General features: G+C 41.5%; 1 protein-coding gene across 3 annotated transcripts in view; it reads left to right on the top strand.

The window, feature by feature from the left end:
- FAM91A1 (family with sequence similarity 91 member A1) overlaps positions 1 to 16,315 on the top strand; it is an 82,574-nt gene that overhangs the window by 28,216 nt on the left and 38,043 nt on the right. For 2 of the 3 annotated variants that reach the window (XR_012502249.1, XM_010972617.3), the window contains exon 1: positions 15,008 to 15,357. The exons of the other annotated variant lie outside the window; for it this stretch is intronic. Coding sequence is in view for 1 of the 2 variants with exons in the window: in XM_010972617.3 (XP_010970919.1) it covers positions 15,286 to 15,357 (72 nt within the window). In the remaining variant the exon portion in view is untranslated. Of the gene's footprint in view, positions 1 to 15,007; positions 15,358 to 16,315 lie in introns of those variants that run through there. 3 annotated transcript variants of the gene reach the window in all.

Raw genomic sequence — 16,315 nt, forward strand, 5'->3', positions numbered from 1 at the left:
AAAAGAGTATGTGATTAACCTTATAGATTTCCGGGAATATACATAGCACATGAACAGAAGCAGTCTTTTCTCAGATAGCTTTAATTTTTAATTATGAATTAATAATAAATGACATTTTATTTAATTAATTTAATTTTTAGAATGAGTAAATTTAATTTGTGTAAAGAAATCTGATTAGAATCAGGGCCAGCCTGATTGCGAAGGGGTAGAGCAGGTGGCTGCCTGCCCAAGGTCACTGCAGGGACATACAGGTCTCCCTGGCAACCTCAGTCCCAAGATGCTCCACCCCACCTTACATCCTTGTAATTAACTGATGACCCAAGTCCCTTCCTCTTGATGTGCTTCCGTTTTTATAATTCTAAAGCAACAGGGGTTAAACCAGGTACCTTACAAAGTCCCATCTGCTTTACAACGACTTTGATTCTATGATTCCACCTAGGACCATTTATCTAGACCTTTCTTATTAAAATGTATTAACATCGGTAACAGACTTTTTTGTGTTGCTGTGCCAAAAATGTGCCCAAGGCTAACACTGCCTGTGTTAATGTGGGAAAGAATGCTTCTATTTCCAGCTTTTCATTTCATGATTCTGGACAAAGCAGTGTCAGTAGCAAGATGCAAGACCTTCACTTTCAGACTCCTATTACTTTTATGGCATCTGAAAGCCTGTTCCATGTTATAAATTAAATTTTACTTTATAAGGGTACACAGCGATGAAGATTCCTAGGATAAAAGTTCCATGTCTTTTGAACTCCCCTACATTTTGGCTCTGTTTTTCTGGCTGGCTTCAAGACCTGAACTTTCTATAAAGAAGGTACATGTTGAAAGTTATTTGTTCTGAGGCCCTTTGCCCTCCCCAGGACCACAGCATGTGTGGGCTCCACTCAGGAGTCTGATTAAGCTTTATTTGATGAACTACACATGGCAAAAGGTAGACTAAGTAAGACATTGTTCAAATGTCCATAGACATTTTTTTCAGCCTGCATTTCAGATCTCATGAATGTTCGCAAACTCTTTTTGAAATAAAGGCTGTAGAAAATTATACAAGTCATGCACAGTGATAACAGATAAATAATTAATACAACAGGAAGTTAATAAATCACCTGCAGACCAGGATGCCATAGGAAATGCAGTTGCTGAAGAATGAAGAGATGAAGGTTATAGGTCACTTTTTAACAGATAACGAGGCTTCCTGTCCTTTCCCGATAGTCAAGATTACTTTTAGAGTTAGGATTCTTAAAGTAACAGATGGAATCAAGCCTTACTAGGAATTTAATTCATAATTTAGATATGCTAATTTATTTTATTTTTCATAATTTATTTTTCAAAATCCACCTTTTAATCCCACTCTTATATTTATCAGCCCCTAGAGAAGAGAGAATTGAAAGTTTTGCAAATTATTTTTGAGGTAACATGTCAAATGGTTCAAAAACATCGAAGCCTTTGAAAGTATCAGTGAGGGAAGAGGGCTAGCTGGGTGCTCTGTACCCAGATGTCTAGTAAATAGCTGAGAAAACAACATACAAAGAATAATTATGTGCTAAGTGGATGCACAAAATGAAAAGTGGAAATAATTGCAAAAGGTACGTTTTTTACCACCTCCCCTCCCCCATAACAAATACAGAAATCCCATTTGGGTGGACCCTCCTTTTCTATATAAAAGTGCCCATTTGTTGTTGTTTCAGTGTCACCGGCAGGGATTCTGGGGGTCGAGAGAAATCCTATTGGAGCAAGTGTTTAAAACTAAGTAGTACAATAAAGGCCATTTAAAGGAACATTTTTATTTGGTTGAAAAAAAATGCGCAAAAACCTTCCTGTAGAAAAATCAATTGCGGTGTATAGGCCTGTGGATGCCACTTGGCATCAACATCACAGGAGTAAAACCCCAGGTGCCTAATTATAGATGTTATATCCGCTGCAGATTTTTAAAAATTTGGTGGAATTTTGTCTGGAGCCACCACCCACGTTAAGATTGCCCTGTGGTACCTGAAGAGAATCTCGGTGCCTGAGAGGCCATTGGGGGCGAGAATGCAGAGTGAGACCAGAAGTCAGTGCACCCTGGGTTGCCAAGTGTGCTGGTTAGTTTTATGTGTTCACCTGACAGGGGTAAGGGGTGCCCAAGTAGCTGGTAAAACATTATTTCCGGGTGTGGCTGGAAGAGTATTTCAAAAAGAGATCGTCATTCAATTCAGGACACTGAGTAAAAAAGATCCTCACTTATCACGTGGTCAGGCACCACCCAATCCTTTGGAGGCCCTAGTAGGACAAAAAAGGTGAAGGAAGAACCGATTCCTGCTCTCTCTTTTTGAGCTGGTACGCCCATCCTCTCCTGCCCTGGAACATTGGAGCTCCCAGTTCGCAAGCCTTTGGACTCGGATTGAACTATAACCACTGGCTTTCTTGGTTCTCTCACTCGAAGATGGCAGATTGTGGGACATCTTGGCCTCTACAACTGTGCAAACCAATTCCTGTAATAAATCTCCTCTTATATACAGTGATCCAATTTTTATAATAAATCTCTCTCTCTCTCTCTCTATCCTATTGGTTCTGTTTCTCTGGAGAATCCTAATACGGCAAGGTTTGTTAAAGCTGCAGTATTGAGTAGAGAAATGGGTTTTGGTATTTCAACATGGTTATCACCCACCTCTGTGTTTCATTCCACATGACAACCTCTAGATGGTTGACAGATATTTGCCGAACTAAACCAAATTCACCTACCTCTCTGTGTGCTGGGCAATCTGCAAATACTGAAGATACAGTGGTAAAGATGCTATTGGTGTCACTGATTATGTAATGGTTGAAAATGCACATAAGCATCATTTCATACGATGGGGAAAGTGCCACGGGGGAGGCAGTGTTGGGCCTGTTAGACCTGTGTGCACCTGGACACTCATTCTGGTAGGGGCGGGGTAGTCACTTTGACCAGTGCGAAGCTGGAGACAGGAAGGAGCCGGCAGATAGATTCCTACCCCCTCCCCCCCATAACAGTTTTGAGGTACAGTACTTTCATACTGCATCTTGAGGGTATCACACAGGACTAAGTGACTGTGTTTTTTTGAGAAGTGGTGTCCTGTTTAGGAACATAGCATCTTATGTTTGCTTTTTGTCCTTTCCCAACTCATACTATTTTCCCCTCACTGTTGCTGCCCTGGGATTGTACCCCCTAATGTACCTAACCTAAGGCGGATGCGTAAGGAAGGAGGAAGCGGGAGAGGAAATCACAAAAGGCTTCCAGAAGGAGGTGACCTTTCAGTAGGGGTTCAGAAGGAAAAGTAAACAGGCAAAGTGAGGCTGATAAAGGAAGATGAAGAAACATGAGCAGAAGTACAGAGACATGGAACTGTGTTGTCTTCAGGGAATAAGGCTTCTACCTGGAAGGCTAGCAGAAAATGTGGAAGTCTTGAAGTCTTACTACTATTTCCATTGCTTACTACTGTTACTACCTAATAAATATTAATGTCTAGTAAGATTAAGTGACATTATTATTACTTAATAATATTGTTACTAATGATATTATTAGCTACTTGAAGTCTTACAAATATTACAGGGGTAGAGAGGCTGCTTTAATTTCTCTCTCAGTAAAACCTTCCACTGATGGGGAGGTGAGAGGTGAAGGAATTTAGGAATACCCTGGAGTTTGCAATGTGATGGTCTGAGATTGAAGCCGCTCACAGGCACATGCCCATCAGGGATGCCCCACAAATGAGTTTTTATTTGTTTATTTGAATTGGTGGCCCGTGAATTTCACATAAAACTCAGAATTCTGGCTTCTCTTGAACAATCAGATCTGACAGTACAGGGCTTCTATCTCCACATGAAAATAAATGGCTGGGACTGAACAGTAGATGCCCATGTGAGATGCAGAGTGAGACCTCAAGTTCCCACGGTCCCCCCACCCCTGACCTGTCTCACGTTGCTTGTCTGACTTGCCTGGTCCCTCTCACATGTGAGTTTGCAGTTCTGGGAATTCACTCGATACTGGGGAGTCTTGGGCCAGTTGGAAAATCCCTGCCACCTCAGCCTCCCAGGGCTGTGTGACTCTATAGCCCCCAAAGCTCATCTTTTGAGACGGAGAAGGCTGATACGTGGCTGCCTTTTCTGGTCACCAGCTCCTGATTCGCACTCAGGCAGGAGCACATCTGATGGGGAAGCCGAGGTCATGTACTCATGGCTCAGCTGCAAAGGCAGCTGCGAAAGAGAATATTGGCATTTATAACTTCCTTGATGGGAGGTGGACTCTGCCTCCAAGAAGGTTAATGAAATGTTTAGCTGTTGAGCAGTCAAATGAATGACAAAAGTCCACGAGAAAGGGGTTGGCTGTCTAACTGTGGTCTGTTTACCAGGAGGGCACAAAAGATGATTTGATGTGGAACACACACAAAAAGCATTGCATGATTTTGTGTGTATTAGGAAAATAAATTAAGATATCAAACCCGTGAAGGACAAGAAAAGTTTATAAGGAGTGTGAAGTGTGACAATTTAAAGAAAAATCTTGAGTAAAGGGTAATTTAGATGATACTTGGAAATAATAAAATTATTATTCAAATGATTGAGCTTTTGGAAATTAGTCTAGATAAATGTAAATCTTTACATTTCTATTTGTGCCAAGTGATAATATGAATGCTAATAATACAAAATTTTACATTTATTTAGTGCTGTGGGCAAGACCCTGTTCTAAGCACTTTACATTTGTTTGTTTACTTAAACATCACATCAACTTCATAAGACAGTAACTATTATTTTCCCTATTTTACAGATGGGGAACCTAAGGCACAAAGAGGTTAAGCAATGAGAGTTCCACTCAGTAAATAATCAAATGAGGATTTGAATTTAGGCCACTCCTCTCTATCTGACCATCAATTTGGGTGGATGTGGACTTCAGTACAATGATTGCACCAAAAATCTGCAGAACTGAGTTAGGATTTATAGTCAGAAATTTGGGGAGTGAACACTTTTAGAATGCTCACTTTCATGGCAAATGGTTTTGTGCCAAGGAAAGTTCTCAACCTGGGCACTGTTGATATTTTGAGCAGGTAATTCTTTTATTTTTTTTCCCATATGTGTGGGGCTGTCCTATGCATTTTAGGGCAGCTTTCCTGGTGTCTACCCTCAAGATGCCAGTACTATCTTCTCCAGCTGTGACAACCACACATTTCTGTTGACATTGTCAGATGTCCCCTGGGGACGACATTGCCCCTAGTTGAGAACTCTTGGTCTAGAGAATTCTGAAGTCTCTCGGTGAGAAGCCTAGAAATAATTACTGGCATGATGAATTGATGTGACTAAGCAGCTCTGGTATGTTTCCCAGGGTATACTGTATTCTTTCTCAGTATCATGTCATTATTCGTTAATAACAGGCGTGTCTCGTTTCTCATATCAGAAATAAATATACGGTACCAGCTTGTACCAGCTATTGGTTTTTCATGCACTATGTGGTGAATCTTTAACTTCATGGTTTACTTATAAAATGAACAACTAGCTTTTCATTTTTCAGAAGCTAGTGACCATAGGCTTGGAAAGAAATGACAAGTGACCTTAATCTCTTTAAATATTTAAGCCAGTCCACATCTCTTTCCTTGTCCTGGTGTTTGGTCATATAAAAATTTGGGGGAGGATGTTCTATGTAAAAACAGGACAGATTATAAATTAGGTCCATCCTCTGTATTTGAATATGTTTGTTAGGATTTTAAAATACAATGATCAATATTATGATCAGAATGTATTAATACATCATAAAACATTGACAAGCTAAAAGAGGACAAGTCATCTCTCAGGTGGGGCTTCCTGGTCATTAAATCTTTAAATCTTATTAGACACCAGAGTCTAGCAAAAGCGTCAGCTAATCCTTTTTATTTTAGTATGCCCAGGCCTCCGTGACATCTCCCATGCCATTCTCTGCCAGCCAAAACACCTTCCCTCCCACCTTCAGATCTGGCCAAGCATTAAAGCCCAGCAAAAAAAAAAAAAAAAAAAAAAAAAGCTATTTCCTCCATGGTTACTTCCAGAATCCTTAGTCAGAAGAGCCACTGCCTTCCACTGGACCCACATCTCCTCTTGTACTCATCCTTGTGTTCTGCTTTATGTTCCATCAAATTAAGCACCTGGATTCTCAACCCTTCTAGATTGTGAATTATCTAAGGATAAGGATCATGCTTTATTCGTGTCCATATTCCCATAGGCTTAGCATAGGATCTGGCATATAGAAATCACTTGACATACTTTTGTTGAAAGAATGTATCTTTTGGTTAAATTAATCCTCCTCTAGCATCAGAAATCAGTATTTGGCAGCAAGGCAAAGTCAGTTGCTAACTCTTTTTCTGTTTTGGGGCTGCAAGAATCAGGTGTTGAGTTTTCCCATCTTCTCCTCCTATTTACAGAGTAAGAGGTTTTCCTCTGGGATTTCCTTTAATCCCAGATATTAACTGCTTGGTGTTTCTTTCACATTTGGGAGTTAATTGCAATCGTTTGTGTTCATTTTATTGCTGGAGTCCTTGAAGCAATCTTGGCCCATACACTTTCGGTAGCCTGGGTCAGGCTTATCTGCCTAAAGGAATCCCATGGAAACTTTGATCCTTTGAAGGACTCACAGTTCTCTTTAGATACAGGTCCTCAGTAAATTACACAGTTTGGGTCCTCTAAGTTCTTCTTCCTTCTGAGTGGTCCATGGAACCTGCCTTGCTTCCCTTCTTGACAGGCCCTGCTGGTGTTTGCTGCCCGAGGACCCTGATGTGTGGATACTGACGTTCTCTGAAAGGCACGTGGTGAGGGACTATCCCTCTGGTTCAACCTTGCTCCTTATCTCCTCTGGGCAGAAAATAAGTCTTAGCTCAGATTAAAGCTGGCAGCTGCTTTGGGGGTTGAAAATGCTCATACGTGACTATTCATACAGACGAATAAAATTGGAGCCGCTTTATTTTTGAAGGTGGATCAGTTCATCCTTACACTCTTACCCCACTAGGGAGTGTGTGTGCAGGGGGTCGGGCCTTAAATCTGCTCATTAAGATACTTTTTTTTTTTTATTACTGAAGTATAATTGATTTACAATATTATGTTAGTTTTAAGTATACATTACTCTTAATTTAGTCTCTTTCTGCTTAAATATAACCATCTCATTGGGGTAATGGTTTCTACTCAGTAGTGCTCCCCGGCCCCCCCCCCCCCCCCCCCCGGTTCTCCTCGAAGTATGCCAATGGAAACCAAAATAAAATAATTCAGAAAATTCTTTCTTGACAAAGCCTGTCTTTCACAACTGCTGTCTTGGACAGACTCAAAAATTGTATATTTTTATTTCAAAAGATGAACCTCGACTTTGTCTTTCTTTGTAATAGTCCTTACCTTCTCAAGGGCAAATGGTTGATACTGGCTTTTTGATTAATTTTTCCCTGACTTTTGCTTTCCTGGGCTAACTTTCACTAGTACATGATCCAGTTGGCTTTTAATATCCTTTAAAAGAAAAAGAAAGAAAAACAATTACTATGCTTCGAGGCTACACAAATTCTAAAAAGATATGGTCACTAGTGACATTTAACTAAATCTTTGCAAATTCTGAAAGAAAGAAATTTACTTCTGTAGAGTGAGAGAACAAATGCTTAGGCCAAGGACGAGCCAATTTACATTTTCCTGGAATCAGTTGTAATTGCAACCAAGAAAGTATCCTATCTCTCACTCAGATCTCATTTATAGAGGTCGTGAAACAGTCCTTCCTTGGTTAATTTAATCCCTGATCACAGATTACACTAGTAGACAAACTTGTATTTCTTGTTGGGCAGCTAAAAGATTACGTCTTTCTAAAGGTATAAAGTTTGAGTGACAAATATAGAAAGAAACAAAAAATATTTCTTTTTAGCCAAGTTCTAAGCCACTGTGACAATCCACCCAAATGAGCTAAGAGATCTGAGATGGACCAATGCCATAAATTTCACACAAACTCAAATAATTTCCATATTAGTCCAATAGCATGTAATTCTTCACTTACGGCTCTCCCAGCGGTTATCAAGGGATGGAGAATTATTTCTTTGGTCTCCATGAATGTTGAATAGATGCCCGCTTATTTCTTATACAGGAACGCCTAGACTGGGGGAGTTATTTTTCATATTTTCATGGGCCATGGAATTACGGAGTTGCAGAGTTAGAATGGACAATTAGGAGTCATCTTTGTTAATCTCCTCATTTGACAAATTCATTTCAACAAATGCTTATTGAGTAACTGAGGCCCAAACAGGTTGTCAACACTTTCTGTGCTTTGAGTCACCTGGAAATATTTTTAAAATATGCAGTACCTGGGCTCCAACTGAGAAATTCTGATATAATTGTTCTGATGTGAGGTCTGGATATTGGTAAGTTTAAAAAACTTCTCAGGTGACTCTCATGCTCCTAAAACTACCCTATCCCCTAATTTTTAAATAAAGACATTGAAAATTTTATTCTGTGTCTTATCCTCTTACTGAAGTTAACTAATTTGATGAGGTAAAGGGCGGAAAATTAGAGCAACTCTCCAGATGCCTCCTCACTTCTATGGGCTTTCATATCCTTGTCTCTTTTACTCCTATAGTTATTTTGCAGGTAGTCTAACCTCTTTTAAAAGATACAGTGAATACCTACTGTGGAATTCACAAATCCTATTCAAAATGTGATTTTACCCTTCATCAGAGATATTGTGAAAGTATTTCCATTTAAGGATAAATCTTGGCTTGTAGCTGACTGATTTGTCCTGCCTACCTGAGCTACCAAGGGGCACAAAACTTTAGGCTCAATGGTGGCTTTGAGATTGTACAAACTTCAGCTGGACCACTGCTCAGCAGTCCTAAATACTTCAGTTTCCCAGGAGGAATCAAAAATATTTGGTGCTATCAGATACTGGAGACAAATTAGACAAAGAATTTCAAGGATATTAAGGCCCAAGAGAATGGTTTAGATAAAAGTCAATAGTCAGAAATGGGGGAAGTGTAGATTGCCTTGGGCAATGTGACCGTTTTAACAATATTGATTCTTCCAATCCAGGAGCATGGGATATCTTTCCATTTTTTAAAGTCTTCTTTAATGGTTTATAATTTTCCACGTATAAGTCTTTCACATCCTTGGTTAGATTTATTCTTAGGTATTTTATTACTTTGGGTGCTATTTTAAAGGGGATTGTTTCTTTACTTTCTTTTTCTGTTGATTCATCGTTAGTGTAAAGAAATGCAACTGATTTTTTTGTACATTAATCTTGTAACCTGCTACCTTGCTGAATTCTTCGATTAGTTCTAGTAGTTTCTGTGTAGACCTTTTAGGGTTTTCTGTATATAGTATCATGTCATCTGCATATAGTGACACTTTTACCTCTTCTTTTTCAATCTGGATCCCTTTTATTTCTCTCTCTTGCCTGATTGCTGTGGTTGGAGAATGTCATTCTAAGTGAAGTAAGCCAGAAAGAGAAAGAAAAATACCATATGAGATTGCTCATAGTGGAATCCAAAAAAAAAAAAAAAAAAAGAAAAACCATAAATACAAAACAGAAACAGACTCATAGACAAGAATACAAACTTGTGGTTGCCAAGGGGGTGAGGGGTGGGAAGGGATAGACTGGGATTTCAAAATGTAGAATAGATAAACAAGATTATATTGTATAGCACAGGGAAATATATACAAGATCTTGTGGTATCTCACAGTGAAAAAAATGTGACAATGAATATATGTATATTCATGTATAACTGAAAAATTGTGCTCTACACTGGAAATTGACACAACATTGTAAACTGACTATAACTCAATAAAAAATGTTTTAAAAAGCTGCAAGAAAATTACCTAGTAATAGGGCAATGTGTTAGTACATTTGGGCGCATTAATAAGATATAGCACCATTAAAATAATATTTTTAAGCATTTAAAAAAAAAAAGAAATGGGGAAGTGTAGAACTTGCAGGTTTTAGGGATAGAAATGTTGTGTGAGATCAGCCCCTAGTGGGCATTTTAGCTATTACAATTGTTCAGCCTTTGAGTTGAGGTGATCTGGCTTGATACTGGAATAGTATTCATTTCCACATCAGACCACGAATGTTCTAAACACAGACTGACTTTGGAGAGCAGAAATGTAACATCCTCTTTCTATAAATATATAATGTTAATCTTTCACAGGTTATATGGCAAAGAATCTTTCTGCTTTTCTCTGAGACTAACTTTTAAGTTGTTTTCCACCACATGTAGAAAAAAATCCTAGAAACTCCCTAGTGTAGAGATAAACAGTCCCACACAATCCTGTCTCTTCCAACTTCTCCATCCTCACATCCTAATTCTTCAGTGTTTCATTCACAGTGTCAGGATGAGAAGGTTTCCAGGTAGGGAATGGGGAAAAGCATTCCAGAGAGGGGTATACTATATGCAAAGACCCAAAGGGATGAAGCAGCATAGCATGTTTAGGGAATTCTAAATGTCTTGGTATTTTCCAAGTCTATGATGCAAAAGAGGATGGATGGCTGGGCCTTCCAGACTAGCTTTCATTTCCTGCACTTTCGACAGATGAGGGAACAGAAATATGTGTCTACCCCAGGAGAAACAAAGTACAAGCGAGGTGATTTTTGGAACTGACAACTTCCATAACAGAGGCGGGAATGGTGAGAACGCGGCCCGTGAGAAAGCCTTTTTTTTCTTATTGAAGTATAGTCAGTTTACAATGTTGTGTCAATTTCTGATGTACAGCATAATAGTTCAGTCCTACATATATATACATATATTTGTTTTCATATTCTTTTTCATTTATAGGTTACTACAAGATATTGAATATAGTTCCCTGTGCTGTACAGTATGAACTTGTTGTTTATCTACTTTATATATAGTAGTCAGTATCTGCAAATTTCGAATTCCCAGTTTATCCCTTCCCATCCCCTTTCCCCCTGGTAAACCATAAGTTTGTTTTCTATGTCTGTAAGTCTGGAGAAAGCCCATGTTCATTTAAGCCAGGAAACTGGTCCTCAGGTCCACTGACTAGTGTGGAAAAGGGGGCCAAATGCTGTGGGATTGCCCACATTTTCAACAGAATCCCTGAATCTGGATTTTTTTATGAGAATTCTGCTCCCTATGCAAATCTATTCATTCATTCAATACTACATGCTGCCCTAAGCCCGAGGACACGGCAGAGAACAAAGCAGACAAAAGCTCCTACATTTGAGGTGCCTCTAGTCTAATGGGGGAGATAAATAATTATTAAAACTAAGTAAATTATTAAATATATTAGATGGTAATAGTGTTATGGAGAAAACTAACATGGGGAGGTGGTTGAGGAGGACTGGAGATGTGTTAATTTTAAATAAGGTGATTGGGAAAGACTTAACTGAGAAGGTGACATGTGAGAGCTCAGATGTCACATAGCTGGTTCATTCATTCACACATTCAGTGGCATTTATTGAGCACCTACTATGTGCGAGGCATGGTTCTATGTACTGGAGGTAGACTGATGAATGAAGCAGCCAAGGTCCTTTCTCCCATCAAGATTGTATTCTTGCTGGGGAGACAGATAAACAAGAAACTAAGCAGGATAACGTCAGGTAGTGATTCTTTACAACAAAGCCAATAAACCAAGGTAATGTGTTGGACAGAGGAGGGGAGCAGCGGCTAGGTTGGACAGAGAGGTGGCAAAGGCCACTCTGAGTGACCACGGGCAGAATGAAGGGAGCCTGCTGCACAAAGGTCTGGGGAAAGGCATTCAAGGTCAAGGGAACAGCAAGAGCAAAAGCTTGTTCCATGGAAACAAGCCAGGCCATGGTGTTGTCTGAGTGTCAAGGGGTGATGCATTGGTTCATGGAACAGAGCAAAGCACGTTCAGTAGGGAAAGCCATGGCCAAGGTCAGGCGAGGGCAAAACTGTAAAACAGAAAATGTTTACAGTGACTTCCTCTTCTGTTTCTCTAGACACCATTTCCTCCTCTACAGGTGCTTCCTTGGCCACGTCTAATCCCTGAGCTCATTCTCTTTTGAGCTTTCCCTCAGAAAAGGATCTGATAGCTCATATATACTAAAAAGTGAAAAAAAGCTGTTATTCCTCCTTAGGGTATTTACACTTCAATTACAATGATTGAATTATGAAATTCGATGCATCAGCTGTTTAGATGTTGGAGTATTTTATTATTATGGGAGTATATTAATTTCCTATGGATGCAGGAACAAACTCCTGCAAATTTACTGGCCTAAAACAACACACATTTATTATCTTAGCATTCTGGAGATCAGAAGTCCAGAATGAGTTGGCTGGGCTATGATCCTTTTGGAGGCTCTGGAGGAGAATCTATTTTCCTTTTATAGATCCAAGAAGCTCTTGCCCGTATTTCTTGTCCTGTGTCACTCCAACCTCTGCTTCAGTTGTCACATTTCCATCTCCGACTCTGATGCTCTTGCTTCCGTCTCATAAGGACCCCATGATTACAGTGACCGCACGTGGATAATCTCCCCATCTCAATATCCTTAACTTAATCACATCAGCAAAGTCCTTTCTGCCACATGAGGTAATATATTCGCAGGTTCCAGGGATTGAGGCCTGGACATCTTTGGGAGCCACTATTCTATCTACCACTGGGAGTAACATTTTGGAGTCTGTGAAATTAGACAACCAGATAGCTCCCTACTTTCAGGTTGTCTCTGCTTATTTTTTGTTGGAATTGTGGGAATAAAATTGTTCCGTAGTCTTTCTGAAGGGCAATTTGCTCAAGCCAACTGGGTAATTTTCCCTAGTCCAAGTTGGTAAATCCAGATAAGAGCGACTCTCATTGTGCCTGTATTTTTGAACTCATGGTTTACCCACAAGGTTAATCTGAATGGCAGCTTCTGGGACTGCAGTTTCTGATCTCTCTGGAATTTTTAAAGCAAAGGTCTACTGAAGCAGAAATAGCAGGGGCTTGACTCAAGGACCTAAAAGGATGGACATGATTGTTTACCAAAAAGTCTCGATGATATAATGAGTACTACGTGTGGGGCCCAGTGAGTTGTTTTTGTTTCCTGGTGTCTGAGGGAGTGGTCCTTTTCCTGAACCTCCCAGCCGAGGGGTTGTTGAGCCCTGTGGGTTAATCTGTGGTTTCTCTGAACTGCTCTGTTTCCCATTTCTCAAAACTGGACACCTTGGGGGAAATGAGGCAGATCAGTTTTCATAAGCCAAACTCTGTCACAGTCCCTACTTAGAAGGGCTTGTTATTCAGACTTCTCCCACACATAGCTTTGATCCATTACCATTTCCTCCTTCAAATTTCTGCCTTTTTCAGCTGCTTAGTGGCTTAGGATCTTTTCTACTCCAATCTCCTATTCTACTTACTGAGTTAGCATCTTTTCTTTTCATGGGCAAATTTTCAAAAGTCTGTGTCTTACTGATTTAGCAGCCACCATCTCCTGTCTACTTCTGGAGTTTTTGATGTGTCCACACTATATTGAATATTTGCTGATAAACAAAAAAGAAGAATTTAGCATGCACTCAACTGTTTGTTGTAATTTCCTAAACAATGGTTTACAGGGATTTAAAAATTATATTGATTTTAATTTTTGTTGTTACTTACATTGTGTTAAATCAAAGTTAGACTTTGGAAGAATATGAGTTATTATTTACACTTACTTATTAAAAAAACTGTGAGGGGGATTTACGGTGTTGACTTTAAATGGACATTGTCTGAACTGGAACAGGCGGCAGGACAGTTCAGTAAGAGTCTGAATTGAGAAACTGAAAGAATGGTTCTAGCATGCTAGAGCCTTAGGCTCTGGGTTGGCTCCATCACTACCACCTGTGTGATCTTGGGAGCAAGTCACGCAGCCCTGTCAAGCCTCAGTTTCCTCCTCTGTTAAATTGGGGTCATAAGAATGGTATTCTTTCATAAGGTTATGAGAAATAACACTCTAGTATTAGTCAAAAGCTTGATACATAGCAGGCAGGCAATCAACATTTGTTGAATAAACGTCTCATGGTCAGAGTTCTTTTAACTTTGGTTACTTTGACGAGGGTCTGTAGACATAGGATTCAAAGCACTTAGTTATGGGCTCTTATATTTGGATAATATGAGACCAATACATTTATGGGAGGGCAGGGTGGACCATATTTGTTTCAACTCATCAGATATAATAAGGTCCCTGCCATGCATCAGACTGGCCAGCTGCTGAGCTATGTGCTAGGCATCATAAAAAGTTCTGAGTATACATCTTTACTACATCTGTGTGTAGTAAAATATTATTTAAAACTATGGTTTAAAACTGAAAAATTGTCACAAAAATACTGAACTTGTCCTGGTTGCTGCCAGTAACAATGATCATGGGTTTGCTAAGCCAGTGTAACGAATTCTGGAAGAAAGTGTTTCCAAAGACCTCACTAGAACTGAAATTAAGATAGGGTGAATTTCTGCCTTTAAAAGGTAATTCTGGAGGCATTTGTATGGAGCAGAAGCAGTAACCCAGAGGCTGAATGCAAGGATCTTTCTCCATTTCCTAGATTCCCTTTGGACTCCCCCACTTGTCAGCACCATCTGAATCTCTACCTTTAAAGAATGTGGATCTTTGCAGGGGAGCGCAACGTTTCTCTCCTACAAGATGCAGCCACTACCAGGAAGGGAAGGACACTAGACCTTTGCTCCACCACTCCACTGGGGTAAAAGCTCTGTCTTACACATTTTTTCATGAGCTTGGACCCCGTCCATCTGGCCTCATTTCAAGGTTGGCTATGAAAGCCCCCAGGGGGCTCACTGCTCTTGCACTATCTTAAGCCAGCTATGACCCCCTTCCCAAGTCGCTCCTTCTCAGGCAGCCCACCCAGTGCTTGTAACCACCTGCTGTAGGGTCACCCAGGCTCACTTTGGAGGAAAAGTGGGTCATCCAACAGTGGCAAATGCAAACCCAGTTACTTCATCCAGAGACCACAGAGGGACACGGAGCGCGCGGGCAGGGGGGCCCCTATCGGGGTACCTCCGGGCTCTACCTGGTTGCCTCGACCCCGGCGTGCAGGGGGCGGTGCGGGAGGCCAGTCCCGGGCCCCGCCCCCTCCCCGCCTCGCGCCAACGGGCGGAAGTGACGCACGCACGAAGCCATTTCCGGCGGGCCGAAACTAGGAAGAAACTTGGAGCTGCCGAGGCGCCTGGCCGCCTCTCTCCGCTGCTCCTGTGCCCCGTGGCCCGGGCCGCGCCCAGCCTTCGGGAGCCCTGGCCATGGGGCAGCCCTGGCCGTCCGCAGTGTGAGGTGCGGGGCCTCCCGCGGGCTCCTCACACGGGCCGAGGGCGGGCAGGCGGGAGGCAGCGTTCCAGCCGTGGTCGCGGTCGCGGCCGCCTCTGCCCGCCCGGGCTCCCTGCATCATGAACATAGACGTGGAGTTCCACATCCGGCACAACTACCCCTGGAGCAAGTTGCCGGCCAACGTGAGGCAGGTACGGCTGGAACCTGGGGCCGGGGTCCCGCCCCGCCGCCACCTGCTCGCCGCGTCCTCGGGGCCGGGGCTGGCGCCTCTCCGCTGACTCCTGGCCTTCCCTCCGCCAGGGTCTCGGGATAACCGACCAGCAGCCCAGGGGTGAGGAGGGGACGGCCTTGGGGCCACAGGGGCAAGATGGGGCCGTTGCAAAATGGGATGTCCACTGGATTCGCCTGGCGCCCTTGCCCGCAGTCTCCGTTCAATCAGGCACTGGGCTAGGCACCTTCGAAACAGATTTAAAACACGGCCCTTGCTCTCCAGAACTTCGGGATGGTGGAAAGAGGCGAGAAACAAATGAATACGTTACAGGGCGTTAGCTGCTCACAGGAACCTGCGTGATGGTATATGCGAGCGCTCAGAGGACAGAGTCAGCAATTGTCCAGGGGGTTGTCAGCGGGATGTGTAGAAGAGGCATTTAAATTGGTCCTTAAAGGACCAATAAGAGATAGACAAGAGGGATTAAAGATTTTCCAGGGAGAGGGAAAGTCATTTTTAAAAGTTTGGACGAATGAAAGCATGTTTTGAGAGTAGTGAGCGACTTAGTATCACCAGAGTCTGGAGGTGTAGATGTATTGACGTGTTTGGAGGTGGGGCTTTGTGAGTGCGTGGTTGTGGTAGCAGTCAGGGCCAGATTTTGAAGGGCTTTTGTACTTTGTTTTGTTGAACTTTGGCCTCTCTACAGGATGGCTTTATTAGAGATGTTTCAAAAACAGTGACAGGAGGTCCTTGAGAATTTTCAAATGCTTGAGTATCATTTTTTCCTCAGTTGGTTAATATATATCTGTTGAACACCTATGTGCTATGCCTTGTTTTAGGTGCGGATAATTTGCAGCAGTCAGTAAACAAAGGTCCTGTCTTCATGGAGTTTACATTTTAGTAAAGAAAGACAATAAACAAATAAATGAATAAATACATAA

This window comes from Camelus bactrianus, chromosome 25 (genome assembly GCF_048773025.1).
Source record: "Camelus bactrianus isolate YW-2024 breed Bactrian camel chromosome 25, ASM4877302v1, whole genome shotgun sequence".
In the NCBI taxonomy this organism is placed as follows: Eukaryota; Metazoa; Chordata; class Mammalia; order Artiodactyla; family Camelidae; genus Camelus; species Camelus bactrianus.